This window comes from Sapajus apella, unplaced genomic scaffold (assembly GCF_009761245.1).
Source record: "Sapajus apella isolate SASKATOON/1434 unplaced genomic scaffold, GSC_monkey_1.0 scaffold3, whole genome shotgun sequence".
In the NCBI taxonomy this organism is placed as follows: domain Eukaryota; kingdom Metazoa; phylum Chordata; class Mammalia; order Primates; family Cebidae; genus Sapajus; species Sapajus apella.
In genome coordinates this window covers 30,927,674-30,944,269 of record NW_022436943.1, presented here as the reverse complement: position 1 = coordinate 30,944,269, position 16,596 = coordinate 30,927,674, and the positions used below count along the sequence as shown (strand labels likewise).

General features: G+C 33.6%; 1 protein-coding gene across 12 annotated transcripts in view; it reads right to left on the bottom strand.

Annotated features, from left to right (window-relative positions):
• OXR1 (oxidation resistance 1) overlaps positions 1 to 16,596 on the bottom strand; it is a 479,029-nt gene that overhangs the window by 32,194 nt on the left and 430,239 nt on the right. For all 12 annotated transcript variants that reach the window (XM_032246219.1, XM_032246253.1, XM_032246229.1 and 9 more), the window contains 4 exons: positions 15,581 to 15,765; positions 11,277 to 12,043; positions 6,751 to 6,919; positions 3,583 to 3,745 (listed from right to left, as the gene is read on the bottom strand). In XM_032246219.1, the coding sequence (XP_032102110.1) occupies positions 3,583 to 3,745; positions 6,751 to 6,919; positions 11,277 to 12,043; positions 15,581 to 15,765 (1,284 nt within the window). The remainder of the gene's footprint in view (positions 1 to 3,582; positions 3,746 to 6,750; positions 6,920 to 11,276; positions 12,044 to 15,580; positions 15,766 to 16,596) is intronic.

The following is a 16,596-nucleotide window of genomic DNA, read 5'->3' as shown; positions in this document are numbered from 1 at the left end:
CCAATATTGTCCAGTGGTACGGTAATGTCTCATGGTAAATGATGGCAGGATAAAAGTGAATCAACTTATAGTATTATCATTTTGACTTCATGATAAAAAAATTCCACATTTATTTTTATATTATAACAAACAAATAATGAAGCTGAATGAAAAGGTTTACATGAATCTTGGACTTCAAAGATACTTTGAGCTTATTGTGGTGTTCACTCCTTTAGGCTATACCACTGGATGTTTGGGCTTGGGGACTTGTCAAACATTAAATTTTAAAGGGTATTTGCTGAACAAAGTTGAAGACCAAGTTCAAAGATCATTAACTTACAGCCTGGTATGTTTTTTGATTTCCCTCTCCTTGTCGTGTCTCTGAATACACAACATGATGGAAGTCCTGTGGTATGTAAGGGAGCTACACCAGCATTAATTGTATCTGCGTGGCTGCTACTGAGGAGAAAATATATTTCTTAAAAATCAAGGCACAAAATGATTAAACAAACCTTTCTCCACAGTGAATCAAATTTATGTTTTTGATGCAGCATCACAGATAAAAGGAATATGACAAATATTTTATATAATATAACTTGTATGACAGGGACTCAAAAATTGAACTATATTGCAATCAATATAGTCTAAAGACTCTTCCACAGTCTTAATACTGTATATGTTTAACACAACACCTGAAGTTGTGGCATGGCATAGTATACTAGTTTTCCCACTTTGATTGCACAATGTCATTATCTAGGTAGCCTTAAACAACACTGATAACTAGGCCCTATCCCCAATTATTCTCATTTAATTCGTCTGATTTGTGACATCAGCAATGAGATCTTTGAAAGTTGGCTATCATGATGCAAAGGTTCTGCCAAAGTTGAGCACTTGGTATGCTGGAAAAGGTATAGACTCTGAATTAGCGATTAACCACTATGATTTACTACTATGAGAATTTTAGCCAAATAAAAAACGAGCTTAGAGAAATTATCTGTAAAATAAAGATGATAATCTATACTTAAACACATTGATCTAGATCTAACAGTTATTCAAGAGGTAGAATGACATGTTAATAGACACACTATGGGTATGCAAACAGCGAATGCCAGCCTATGCGACATTCTACAAAAAAAAAGTCTGATTTCTTAAAAACTGAAATAAAAAAACAAAGCAAAGCAATGGAGGAGGAAACTACAATTAGAGAGACTTAAGAGATATGTTAACTAACTGCAACATTTGGGAGCTTAGTTGGATCATTACTCAACACACAAATTGTAAAAATACAAACTATATATATTACAGGTATTTTAAATATTTTATGACATTTGAATAACAATGAACAATTGGAGAAAAGGAAATACATAGAAGAAATAAGTTGATTAAGGTGAATGACTGGTATATGTGAATTTATTTTAATATTAATCTTTTATTTTTGTAGATTTATTAAACAAAAGTGTTATCATCAGGAAATAGCAGATGTCAATAGGCACTCTGCCTAATCTTCACCTCAGGACTTGCCTGACAATTTGTTAAAATGCCATTAGAGCACTTCTATTTTTCAGTGAAAAAGCATAAAAACAATCTGTATCAAAAAAGCAGAAAGTAATTTTTTTCACAGAACTACAAAACTCCACATCAAACAGTATCCTCACTATGCAGGATATACTTACTGACTTCCTGTGTTGAATACTGGCAGAAATCAGGGAGACTGTAATAAGTAGTTCCTTCTCAGTTATAAGGTAAAGTTATCAGATCCCCAAAAGCACAACTCATAATGCACATTTCTTTTATTTGAGTATTATAACAAAAACATAAGTTTGGTTCATGGTGGAGAAAGGTTTCTTTAATCATTCTGTGTCTTAATTTTCTAAAAACATGCTTTCTCATCAATAGCAGCCATGCTGATGAAATTAATCCAGGCATAGCTCCTTTACCCCAAAGTACTCTTTATCATGTGGTGTATGAAGCGATACTACAAAAAGAAGAAATGCAGTCCTCTACACATCTTGATTAATGAGAATGGTATTTCTCAGATCCTTTCTCCCCAGGGCCTGTCAGGCAGTGGGGGGCTAAGGGAGGGATAACAAGAGATGGGGGAATAGGGGAGGGATAGCATTAGGAGAAATACCTAATGTAGATGATGGGGTGACGGATACAGCAAACCACCATAACATGTGTATACCTATGTAACAAACCTGCATGCTCTGCACATATACACCAGAACTTAAAGTATAATAATAATAATAAATTTTAAAAAATACAGCTCAAGGATTTTTTTTAAAAAATATGTAATTACCCAAGGAACCACCACCAAGGGTAAGATATAGAACATCTCTAGAACTCAGTAAGTTCCCTCCTGCCCCAAGCCACCCTGTCACACTCCAGTATCCAGTAGTGTGATGGATTTCTGACTAGTTTTGCCCTTTTGAAATTCGTGTAAATGAAATTACATAGAATATGCTCATTTGTGTCAGGCTTCTTTTACTCAATGTATTTTTAAGATTCATCCATCCTGTACCAGTAGATCTTTTTTATTGTTATTTGGAATTCTGTAAGTATTCAAAAATTTATTCATCCATTCTCTGCTAGTAAGCCTTTCCAATTTTTGGGCCATTATGAATAAAGCTGGTACAAAGATTGACAACATTGGTTTAAGTATTAAAATAACTCAAAATATATGCTCAATATGTTTCTTCTTTCCCTCCCTTATATTGGAGACACAGCGGAAACTGATGCTGTATATACCACACAGAATGAAATTAGACACATTCAAAATCAAGTCTGCATTTTAAACAAAAGACATACCATGTATACCTTCAATTATTATACATGTTAAGTGCATGCACAATACATTCATACCACATTAACAACCACAAACATCAACACCAAATGAATAACAACATTTGATTACATTTATTACCACATTTTAGCATCTGCTCTATATTTTCTAATGGATCAAGAAGAGATTAATCTAGGCAACACCAACATATATTGTCACTCTACCAACCCTACAAGATAAAGCATGTAAAATGTAATATGTAATCTTAAAATATATCTAAGAGGGGTTACAAAAAGTTCGTATTACTTTGGACCATTTAAACAAGTTCAGTAAATTTGAGCACATAAAGTTTCCACTACTTTGTAAAATTAGCACCTGCTTTTTTCCTTAAAATCGTTACTGAAAAATTTAAGTCAGGATAATGTTTAGGTCTAAAATCTAGAAAGTAGTAGTAATTTGTGTAGATGTCATGCAAATACTACGCACAGATGTGTTAAATGACTGCTGTATCTCATCCATGAAGGAGATATTTCCTTCTTTGCCATAATGTTAATCTTTCCTAAACTAAATATTCTATAATACTCTCAATAAAAGTTCATTTTATTGCTGATGGGTTTTCTAGTATTTTAAAGCAAAAGCAGAATGGCAAATACAGTATTAAAGTTACTATTCAGGTTCATTCAATAATCACATATATACATGGATAAACCTTTAAAAAAATCGTCTTTTGTGTAAACATCATTTAAACTTTATACTACCATAAAGCTAATAATTCATATAAACTCAAAAGATTACTAAAATCTTGATATATTTCTCCTTACCTCCCATTCTCTGGCTGCTGCTTGATTACTAGAATCCTCAACTGTTTCAGACTCCTCAATCTTTTTTACGACTATAAATCCAGGTTCTCTTGTATATTCGCCAGTATCTTCTGCATATATTTCTGGGCTCCACTGAATGAAGAAGGCATACAAGTGATCTGTCCTGTTAGGAGAAGTAGCTATTAATACATCTAGTATTTTGTGCTGCTAGAATTACAAAATTATATTTGTAAAATATCTTAATAAATCTTGAAGACTTAAAATGTACACAAAATGTACGGTTTTATATTAATATAAAATGATTTACTATCAGGAAGCCATTAACTTAAAAATTTTATTTGGCTATATTGTCAGGTTGTTGTTTAGAAAACTAAATTAAAATTTTCCTTTGCATGTTTTTGACTAGTTCAGATGCTGTATATAATAATGCTTTACTTCTTTAAAGACACTAGTGATGGAAAAGGAAATAAGATACACAAGTTTGACCTCATTTGCAATAATCTAATGATTTAAAATACAAGTAAACAATTTATTAATGGCCTATATTGAGACATTATACAGAATTTTCCAAGTTAATAGAAATGTAATGTCCTTAACTTTTAAATGATACTAGGAATATACAATGCTGAAGGATAGATGATCTAATCTTAGAAATCTTGTGTTCTCCTTTTCAATGTTTTGTTTACTACTGCAAAGCCAGTTGTTGCATTCCCTGTTAAACATATTTGAGAGTTACAAACATATTTCAAATATCTAGGTTTTACTGGTTTTAGTTAACATGCTTTTGAAAATTGATCACATAACTCTCAGCTAACATACCAGTTAATAACCACAGTTCTGGAAATTATATTTTCAATATAATAATTTTTTAAATTGCCATTCCTTATGTGGCAGTTAACATATTTAAAAGATGCTACATTTATCTTCCAATGTAACATCTTATATTTTTATCAATTTCTTACTATCTAAATAGCAATTTTCTTAAGTTTTATGTCTACAATATAGATCAGAATCCTAATAATACTAGTTTGTAATGAATATTAGCCAAGATACAAGAATGAATATTAAAATAGGAAAGTACACATAAACATTAAAATAAAACGAAGAATAATGAGAAAAACTAATTTTTTATGTCCACTTTAACTAAATACAGTAACGTTTTTCATTGCAGTGATTTCATCATCACTGGAAAGTTTGAAGATCTGTTTCTGTCCTTTCTAGGTATTCATCAATTATGCAAATCATATTTTAAGATTAAGCCAATGTTGTAGAAGACATACATTGTACTTATTGTATATTTGGTGGCGTGGGAAGAGGGAGAGGAGCATTATCATTTTATGCCTAAAAGCAGTAGTCTTCCAACATATAAAGACTTTCTAAGAGGTACACAATCACATAAGACGGAGCTAAGGGAATCAATTTGCGTATCTCCAATTTCCATTTGTTACTCTTTACTCATAATAATCTGCCTAAAAACAGTATGGTCAAGATATTTTACAGATTCCCTATTATCTGCTTTCATTAAAGCACTGTTTCTAATTTATATAAGAAGGGCATATCTTCACCTATTCAGAATTTACAATGGTACATGCACTACAGTATAAAAACTTCCAGGCTGCCCAAGTTTGGTGTTGAGACAGGAAATGATTATACAAACTGGGTAATAAGTCATTCTGTATGTCAGGTGGTTTCTCATTAATTGATTTCCACAGAACTAAAGGTGTTTTCAATGGAGTTGTTCACTGATCATCACTAAAAATATTCCGACAAAAATGACTAATTATTGAAATTATATAGAAACAAGTTTAAAGAATTGATGACATTATTAAAATAAATTTCTCTTCAGTCTTATTGACTTTTCTATGAACAAAGCTTCTCAGTACTTAGAAAAATAAAAGCGAGAGGCAGAACTGATGCTGAGTCCTATCTTATCCTTTTAATGAAACATATTTATCTATCAATGGATATAGAAAAGGTCCATCTATATATCCTTAGACAAGCATTTCCTATGATATTTTACTTTTTACATGTAATACCTTTGTTCAGCAATATCTTTTCAAGTATGTTAGCGTAGCATTATCTTAGAAAGCAGAGATAGTATGTTACTGAGAAGGAAAGGGTAACCAGGTTTAATGTCATTATAAAAGATTCAGGTTCCTTAAACTTATGGTTCCTCTTCTGCAAAATAACCCAAGGCATGTGCAGCTGTCACTTGGCCTTCTTCACATCCTTTGTGCGAAAGGAGGTATAGAGAACTCACACAATTGCTGATGCTCTGATTACTGTATTTTCGTGCTTCCTCCCAGCACGCATCAAATGGAGGCAAACTAAGTTGTTGGCTTGCAAGTAGCCTAAAACCTTAAACCCTTTACTATTTTTACAACAGTCACAGAAAATTTTTGTAAAAATGCAATTTCAATATACACACACACAGATATGTAAATGTGGTAAGTATATGTGGTTTGTTGCAAATAAATATAATAGAGGATAAAAATATAGTATCTTATAATGATATTGTATAAGGTGGTATTATGAAAATACAAGTTTAAGGAGAAAAAGTAATGATGCAATGTCTAACTGGTAGTTTTTATGTGGATAATGGTAGAAGAAATGTTATGATGTTTCATTTATACTGGATATAAGTAAAAGTTTTTACTTAAAATGTAAAAATTTACAAGATAATACAACAGACATCTTAAACAATTGCTTAAAACTTATGATGAAAAATTTAATTGTGCAAAGAGTATACACAATATTGTGAAGACCACTACATCCTTTTAGTAGATAATTTGGTGTCATGTATATAGAAGGCATTTAATGAATATCTGAGGAAATTTTAACATAAAGGAGTTGTATACCATTACCTGCCTTCAGGAAGGAGCTATATCAAATAATATTTTGATGAATCTTCTTGCTCCAAGGTATCTTAAGTTTCTTTACTACCCAAACTGGATATTTGTTCACATTTTTTAATAATAAACTACAAAAGGGAATGCAATTAAAAATGGGGTAAATTATAAAGTAGGAGCAAAATTATTTTAAATAGACTTATCTACTTTTAATCATAAACTATGTTTCAATAGTTTGTCATTGGTATTTTGATAAACAAAATAATTTTAGTTCAAAGAATCTCAATAATGTTCTCAAGTTGTTGTATGGGTTTCTTACCTTTCTTGTGGCACAGCAAACCAATATTCATGTTTCTTATCTCTCTGTGCATACTGCTGCATTGTAGCACTTGCTTGAGATACAAATGTTTTCCTCATTGGTTTTCCAACTCTGAGACACAAGAACTTATGTAATCGATGCCTTCTCTTTTCTTTTAAAAGTGCAGGACCTAGAATTGAGATGCAAACAGTGTTTATTCAATACTCATACACCAAGTTTAAGTAGTTTAGGTAATTTTACCTTCAAAATTCTGACAAATAATTACAGAATAAAACCTCACTTTACTGGTACTAAAGTAAATTTTCTTAAGTAACTTATATTTTTTTCCTTCAAAGGTAAAGTCACAGATACAACACGACTAAACTTAACAAAAGAGCCAAGTTAATGAACAAAAATTATGTCTAAGAACATTAAGAAAAAAATGTAAAAGTTTAAGAACATTATTACATTTTCAACAATCATACTAATACACACACACGTATTATATATACAATTTTCTACATATTCTCTGTCAGTCTTTTAGAATGACATCTAAATAACTGTAGAATTTTTAAAGGCATACTTAACATGGCTGTTACAGACAAAAATGTAATGACGTTTCCAATGCTTTTACATGTATACAAAATTGAAATAAAACTTTAGTCAACAATATATTAGATTCTGCCACCTGTTTGGACAGTTAATTAAGACTGAATTAGTTCTAACTCTTCTAACCAGAGATGCTGATAAAGAGTATACTGAGGGTCTAAATATAGAGGTGAGTTCAGGAACCCAGACATTAATTAGCTTACGAAGGCAGCACACTGTGGAAGAAAGAGCACTTAGTTAAAGTAAGGCGATCTGGGTACTCATCATGGCTTTTTTTCTGGGCAATATTACACAAGGTAGATAGTCTATGGGAACCCCACTATTATCATGTGGTTAAAACGATGAACTTTCACCATTCTTCTCACAATTGTACTAGACAATTTTATATGTATTACACAATTTTATTATAAAGTCATAAAGATCAGAAAGTTTGAATATTTCTCTATTACAGAATAACAAGTAACTTAAAATTACTTAAAACTACCCCCCCAAAAAAGTAACCAAATGGACAGTTTAGAGATATCTGTTTAAAAACATCTACCAGGCCAGGCTCAGTGGCTCACGCCTGTAATCTCAGTGCTTGAGAGGCCAAGGCAGGTGGATCATGAGATCAGGAGTTCAAGTCCAGCCTGCCAACACGTGAAACCCTGTCTCTACCAAAAATACAAAAAATTAGACAGGTGTGGTGGCCCGCGCCTGTAATCCCAGCTACTCAGGAGGCTGAGACAGAAGAATAGCTTGAACCTGGGAGATGGAGGTTGTAGTGAGCTGAGACTATGCCAATGCATGCCAGCCTAGGCAACAGAGTGAGACTCCGTATCAAAAAAAAAAAAAAATCTACCAATATTTCTCCTTTTAATATTTGGTTATAATAGAACCTCCCCATCCCCATTAAACCCTGAACCCCCACAAGAAAATTAGTCCACCACATTATCAAGTTAAATAGAATATTATGTTTTTCAAAGGTTTCATAATATAAGGCAACTAACATGTGTAGTCAAAGATGCAGTCAAAGATCTTCAAAATATAAGGTAACTGTCAGATAGATGCATCTTCTGTCTTTGAAGTTTTGAAAAATGCTGGACAGAGTTCTTTAAAATGTCTTAAGAATAGAGATTACTAATAACAACTGGATGTCTTAATATGTAAATGGTTAAATTTTAGGGTCATTAAAGTCATGTTTTCAAAGAAGTGTAATGACATATGAAAAGGCTCGTGACATTAAGAAGTGAAAAAAGTAGGATACAAGTATTATTTTGTTCTATAAGAAAGATAAAAATATCAAATGTTAACAATGATCATCTCTGAGTGATGAATTCCAGGTGTTTTCTTTTTTTTGAGACGGAGTCTCGCACTGTCACCAGGGCTGGAGTGCAATGGTGCAATCTCGGCTCACTGCAACCTCTGTCTCCTGGATTCATGTGATTCTCCTGCCTCAGCCTCCTGACTAGCTGGGATTATAGATGCACACCACCACACCCAGCTAATTTTTTTGTATTTTTGGTACAGACAGCGTTTCACTATGTTGGCCAGATTGGTCTCGAACTTCTGACCTCAACATCCACCCCCCTCAGTCTCCAAAAGTGCTGGGATTACACGTGTGGGCCACTGCACCCGGCCTCCAGGTGATTTTTATAAATTTTCCAGAATCTTCCTATGTTTGCCAAATGTTCTTTACTGAACATGCACTAGTTTTGAATTAAAAAATAAGTATTACAGAAGAAAAATATTCAATCTTTTATAGAACTTACTTCAAGTATTTACATATATATATATATTGAGTCAGAGTCTTGCTCTGTCACCCAGGCTAGAGTGCAATGGCACGATCTCGGCTCACTGCAACCTCCGCCTCCCAGGTTCAATTGATTATCCTGCCTCAGCCTCCCAAGTACACACACCACCACACCCAGCTAATTTTTTGTATTTTTAGTAGACATGGGGTTCCACCATGCTAGGCAGGATGGTCTTGATTTCCTGACCTCGTGATCTGCCCGCCTCGGCCTCCCAAAGTGCTGGAATTACAGGAGTGAGCCACTGTGCCTGGCCATGAATTATTTTAATACCTACTGGGCACAACCCTTAGGTTTTCAGGGTATCTCAATAGGATGATGAAAAGAAAATTTGTATTTTAAAAAGAGCCAAATCTTGTGCAGTGCTGTGGGGAAGGTAAAATGGTGCAGCCACTATGGAAAACAGTAAGGTGATTCCACAAGAAATTAAACATAGAGTTACCACATGATCCAGAATTCCACTTCTGAGTATATACTAAAAATAATAATAATAATAATAAAATAAATATATATATGTGTGTGTGTGTATACATATTCAAAGAAGGGATTCAGACATATTTGTACACTAATGTTTGATGAAGCATTATTTACAATAGCCAAAAGGTTGAAAGAACCCAAATGTCTATCAACAAATGAAAAGACAAAATGTATACATATTCGATAGAATATTATTCAGCCATAAAAAGAACAGAAAAGTCTGACACATACTATAAAATAAACTTTGAAGGCATTATGCCAAGTGAAATAAGTCAAACATTAATGGACAAATATTGTATGACTCCACTCACATGAAGTATTTAGAGTAGTTAAATTCAGAAACAGAAAGTAGAATGTTGGTTGTCAAGAGCTATGAGGAAGGGAGAAAAGCAAGTTATTGGTTTTTGAAGGTTTTTTTGTTTGAGACAAGATCTTACTCTGTTGCTCGGGCTAGAGTACAATGGCCTAATCATGGCTCACAGCAGCCTCAACCACCTGGGCTCAATCAATTCTCCCATCTCAGTCTCCTGAGTAATTGGACCTACAGGTGTGCACCACCATATCTGATTAATTTTTGTAATTTTTTTTTTGTAGAAACAGGGTTTTACCATGGTGTCCAAGCTGTTCTCTAACTCCTGGGTTCAAGCAATCTGCCTGCCTCAGCCTCCCAAAATGATAGGATTACAGGCATGAGCCACCATGCCTAGCCAACTTATTGTTTAACGGGTATAGAGTTTCAGTTTTGGAAGATGGAAAAAGCTCTGGAAATGAACAGTAGTGATTGTTTGCATAACAAGGTGAATGTACTAATGCCACTGAATATTAGATATAAAAATGGTTCAAATAATAGATTTGTTATATGTTACCACAATTTAAAAAATTTAAATGGTAAATTTTATTTTACATATATTACAGCAAAACAAAAATCTTTGAATTTAAAAAATGGAAAAGTTCATACGAAAATTGGATTATTCTGAGACTAACATTCTAATAGAATTAATATTAGAAATGTTAGCTAAGTTACTTGAGTTGGACCCCATTTAACCCATAATGTATTAACAGAAGTGCAGTATATTAGAAATGAAAGACTATTAGTATAATTTTCAGAAGTAAACAGTAGCAGAAAACTGAAAGATAAAATAGTGTTTTCATTTATCCTGAGTGCAGGTTTTTAAAGGAAAATAATCAGATGATGATGAAACTTCTCGATATGTAGAAAAATTCTATAAATATACATTTTTATGTTTTAACTGCATTTTTAATAAAAGATGGGATTATGACTTTGGCAATTAAAATGTTGTATATAAAAAAGACATTTTTAATGGTAACATACCAAAAACTTTTTAAGAGAAAATGGAGTGATCAAAGGTATTATACAGCTTGTGTGCACTTTCAAGAAGTAAATTGTTTAACGATAGAATGTAGTGAGCCAAGAATGTTTTAACACGGTGGGTAGCAATCATGCTCATTATGTGTACGATCCACCTGTAAGATAAGAAAAGACAGTAGGCACTGGAGGCTGTATATACTTGTCCCCAGAGGATCACCAATCAAGCACCACTCGATTATCCTTCAGGCTGGCCTAAGGTACACCAGCTTTTATGTTACTGAGGAAAGAGAGAGACACCATACAATCAGATGAACTAACTTTACTTACTCCATAACACTTACTTTCTATGTGTCCATCAGCAGATGTAATTTTGTGCTTAACTTCTTTTTGTGACACTTGTTGAATATTTTCCCTTTGCTGTTTAGTTTGTTGCATAGTATGGGTTTTCCAGAGTTTGCGTAGCTCTTCTACCTCTGTCTCTGAGTCCCGATTTTGCTCCTTTCCTTGTTTTCCTTTGTTAACAGTTTGCTTTTGTTTAAATTCTGTTGTTTCCCCACAAGGCATATTTTCTTTTTTATTCTCTTCTTGGTGTGGAGAATTCTCATGAAGAAAAAAATCCTGGTCTGAATTACCTTTTATACTTGGGCTGTCTTCTTTAGGGCCTGATACTCCTTGAAAGTTATCTGCAACCTGATCCCCTTTCTTAATGGCCATTTCAAGATTATTTAAATCAGTTTTATGAGATAAAGTCCCAACTTCATTTGTAGAATGTTCAGTATCAGATCTTAAGTGACCAGGAATACTAGTCAATTCTGATTTGACTGTCAGACTTTCTACTTCAGTCTGATTGACAGTTTGCACAGATTCTGATGACGCACCAGAAGATTTATCTTGTCGCAGTTCATCTGAAGAGACAAGCTCCTCTCGTATAGGCGAAAGTTCTGATTCTGTGAATACATCTTCAGAAAGAGATTCCTCAGTGCTCCTAGGAGCAGTGCTGGCACTATCATTACCTGCATCTCGGATTCTTGAGTCCATTTCCTCAGTATTACTTCCTGTCATTTTCTTTGAATGGCAGAAGTCCCTTCCTGATAGCTGATCTATTTCTCTGCCATTAAACAAAATAAAAAATAATTAGACTTTTAAAATTGTCATATTTTCTTTTCCACACACTGAACACTGAATTAACATCACTAAAAATACCTTTTAACTAAAGGGTGTAGCAAGTATCTCCATTGAATATAAAAAATCTGATTTACTCATATATGACTAAATAAGTAAGTTTATAGACCAAGTAATTCTATAAATCAATTAACTATGTCAAACTTTTACATCAATTGTTTAACATTTGGGAAATATCGAAGTAAGATTTCCTTGCAAGTAATCTGCTTGAAGTGAACTTGATGACGTAAGTTCTGGGTAAAGCTAAAATTCTAAACTAAAATTTACTCATTGATGGAATATGGAAAATAAACAGGTCAATTTTTAATTAAAACTTTAAATCTCCCAATAAAGTAAAAATACGTTGATTTCCATATACACACACACACATACACAAATGCAGTGCTTATTTACATTCAAATAAAGTTTAAAATATATGGCTCAAATGTAAGGCTTAAAGCCAATCTGAATAGAACTTAAGCAAAAGTTTTAGAGAAAATCTCCAGGCTAACAACTATACTCTTTAACACCTCTAAACTTATTCAGGTAAAAAGTTTAGAAATTAGACAAATGAATGGTTCATAACTTGGTCTAGACTTTCATGTTTAATGACATTTGTATATGTAAACACTAATGTTCAAAAGTTAAGTTTTAAAAAGAGGGAGTGTAAACCCCTATACCATGAATATAAGTTGGTAATTTAAAATGATGGTTACATAAAGTTTGTGATAAATAAAATTATATGAATTCTTAATGAAAAAAGTATTAATATTTATACATATGTGGTTTCAGAACCATGTAAAATATGCTGAATAGAAAAGACTGGAAAGTAAGACAACACAAAAACAATTGGCTATCTTTGAATGGTAAAGCTGGGTAACTCTTTTTCTCTTGTTCTGGTTTTTGGTATTTTCCAATTTTTCTGTAACAAGTGTGCATAATTTCTATAACTGGGATGGATAATTTTTTAAAAGTATTAATTAGTTTAAGCCAATATCTCTGCTGCATTTGTATCTGATTCACCTTAAGAAACACAAGAATCTAGTTTGTTATTAAATATGCAATAGTGTCATCTACTGGTGATGCACTCAAACTGCATCTACAGGGTGTTAGAACAGGGCCAGTTTTGAGAAATTTTATCTGTACACTTAAAAAATTAGAAGACCCTTAGGTAAGAGATAAATATAACAACCGTGACAGGATATATATTTAGGTAAGTGTCATGCCCTTCGGACTTAGTATGCTGAAAGGTTAAACATTTATGCCAGTGATGCTACTACTGTTGAATGTTAATTCCAGACTAATACCTTGGAAATCAATCTCCCAAGGAGCATAAGACAGAAGAAAACCAATCAAATCTTATACCTCATTTTTGCCATACATGACATTACTCTGTAAAACCACTGGTTTTATTTATCTGACTTGGTGCCAAATACTGTTTTTAATCAATCCATAAGGCAGAATTTAAAGATATTTCTTTTTAAAGAAATAATATTTCTTTCAGAATTTCTTTAAAGAATTCAAAGACTTTTTTTTTAAGAAATATCTTTAAATGATTGTATCAAATCCTGGAGATACTTTCCAGATGACAGTGAATAGTAAAACAGTGATTTGAAAGGGAAGAGCTCTACAGCATCCTTGTAGAATAGTTATGGATTGTTCAGAATAAGAGAATCCCAAAGTACCACATTGCAAATGGAAAAGGCTAGGTGCCGTGGATCAAGCCTGTAATCCTAGCACTTTGGGAGGCCAAGACAGGTGGATCACTTGAGGTCAGGACTTCGAGACCAGCCTCACCAACATGGTGAAACCCCATCTCTACTAAAATACAAAAATTAGCTGCACATTGTTCAGAATAAGAGAATCCCAAAGTACCATATCACAAATGGAAAAGGACAACAAGGCCAGGTGCCCTGGCTCACACCTGTAATCCCAGTACTTTGGGAGGCCAAGGCCAGCATATCAGTTGAGGTCAGAGTTCGAGACCAGCCTGGCCAACATGGTGAAACCTGTCTCTACTAAAAATACAAAAATTAGCCAGATATGATGGCGGGTGCCTTTATTCCCAGCTACTGAAAAGGTTAAGGCAGGAGAACTGCTTGAACCCAGGAGGCAGAGGCTGCAGATTGTGCTACTACATTTCAGTCTGGGTGGAAGAATGAGACTCCATCGAAGGGAAGAAGGGAAAAAGGGAAGGGAGAGAGAAAGAGAAAAAGAAAGAAAAGGAGGACAACAGAAAGAGAATCTCACCAATGACTCTCTCTCTTTTTCCATATGTATATTTATATAAAACTTCCTTCTTCCTTGAATCTAATCCTTTACTCTTTTACCTTTGTCTCATTCCACTATCCACCCCCAATAATCCTTATTTGCTGAAACTGGCCTTGGATGATGACCCACAAATATAACAAATGTAACTAATACAGAGGGTAATAACACCTTATAGGAATTATCTGCAGCTCTAAAGATTAGTCTACCAAGTCAAAATAATATCTGTTGGGTGGACGGTACAGTGGAGAGTTTTTGAGTAAAGGATTTTATTCTGTCACAGATGTTCTACCAATTCATTTAGTCTTCCTCAGAAACAAAAATAATGTGTTCCCTTTTTCCTTTGTAAGTTGCTCTGCCCCACAAGGGTTAATTTTAAAACAGCTATCATTCAGTCGGGCTAATACAGGGATATAAATATCAGTATCAGTTAAAGATAATTTTAAAATGTTTACTAGTCATGTATGAAGGAATGAGGAGGTTATTTCCTAGTATATCATTTTCTTCCTTGGTACTTCTACTTCCCTTCTTTGTATACCTATCTTTTATCATTTTCTCCTTTTAATTCTCATTCCTCCTTTTCTTTCTGGACATTACTTTGGACAAGCATATTACTTTTAAAAGCTGTGTCCAAACTGTAGTCTCACAGCAATCTCAACATATCACACAAATCCCCTGACCAGTATATTCTAAAGTTAACTCTTTATATTTGAGCAAGTTGTAGGTTATCTTCCCTGTACTTTATACTGTATATTATACTAGGAGAGAACAGTGCAAACACAGAAATCAACAAATTTTTTAAAGAGCTGTCTTGCCCACAGCAATGTCAGGTCTTTGCTCATGTGGCCTCTCCAAAATCCCACCTCTTCAGTCACTTCACTATCTCGACAGTGACTACTCACTGGGATAATTTAGAAGTCTGGAAGCTGTGTCTGAATAAAATGGGCTGGTAAACACTGAATTAAATGGGCACTATAGGTTACTTTTCAAATACCTGGTTCTCTGACCACATATACAAATACAAATCTAAGATAATTCCTAACTGCCCCAGGTGTAAATTAAGAATAATCTTTTCAGTAATGCACCTATTTTTGTTTCATTATTGACAAAATAAAAGGCAGCTATAAGAAAACTAATAAAAATAGTTAAGGTATTAGACAAGCATCAACTATTTAGATACAATAAAGTTGCAAAGGAATATAAATACCACTCTTACATGGGTAAGGATTCCTTTATTTTGCTATCCAAAATTTCTTTGTACATTGCAGCTGACATCACCTCTTCCATTGGACACATGATGCCATATTCCTCACAGCCATTCTCTTGAACCAAAGGGTCAGTTTTATGTGGATCAAACATTATATTATTTGGTGTAACTAGCAGCACACCACTGACTGTGCCCTAAGATGAAAAAAGAAAGTAACATTTAATCCTCAAGGTTGAAATTTCAAAAATTGTCTATTTTTACTAATTCTCTTCTGATGTTAGGCCATATATAAAAATAGTACACTCAGGAACTTTGGCATTCTCATGAAAGCATTTTTATTAAAACCCAAGTTTTCCCAGTAAATTATCTTCTTTAGGAGAGGTAGAATATTATATTCCCCCAAAGACAATCAAGTAAGAAAACAAAATTTTCAAACTGAGTAAAATACTGAGCTCATATCAGAAAGATAACTTCAGTAAGGTAAGAAGGGACTATAAAGTCGTGCAAGGCATGCAGCATGTTTTATGTTAATTTGCGTACTGCTTTACTGTGTTATTCCCTCACTGCAAGTACCAAGTACAGTGCCATGTATACAGTGCAGACTCAAAAATAGTATGTTTGTTGATGATCCAATCCATTATATTATTTTTAAAAATATATCTTTTAAACATCTCTTTAAAAAATCTGTTTCCACTTGACTTGGCTACTACCTAGATTTGTGACCTTGGGTAAGGAGTCTCTGGGCTTATTTCTTCATCTGTAAAATTAGGTAGATTACATGATATCTAAAGCATACAGTATATACACTTTTAACTTCAAATGAAAACTATGACATTTAAATATATTTATATAAATAGTGATATAGGGCAGGCACAGTGGCTCAAGCCAGTAATTCCAGCACTCTGGGAGGCTGAGGTGGATGGATCACTTAAGGCCAGGAGTTCCAGAACAGCCTGGCCAACATGGTGAAACTCCATATTTACTAAAAAACACAAATTAGCTGGGCGTGGTGGCATCTGCCTGTA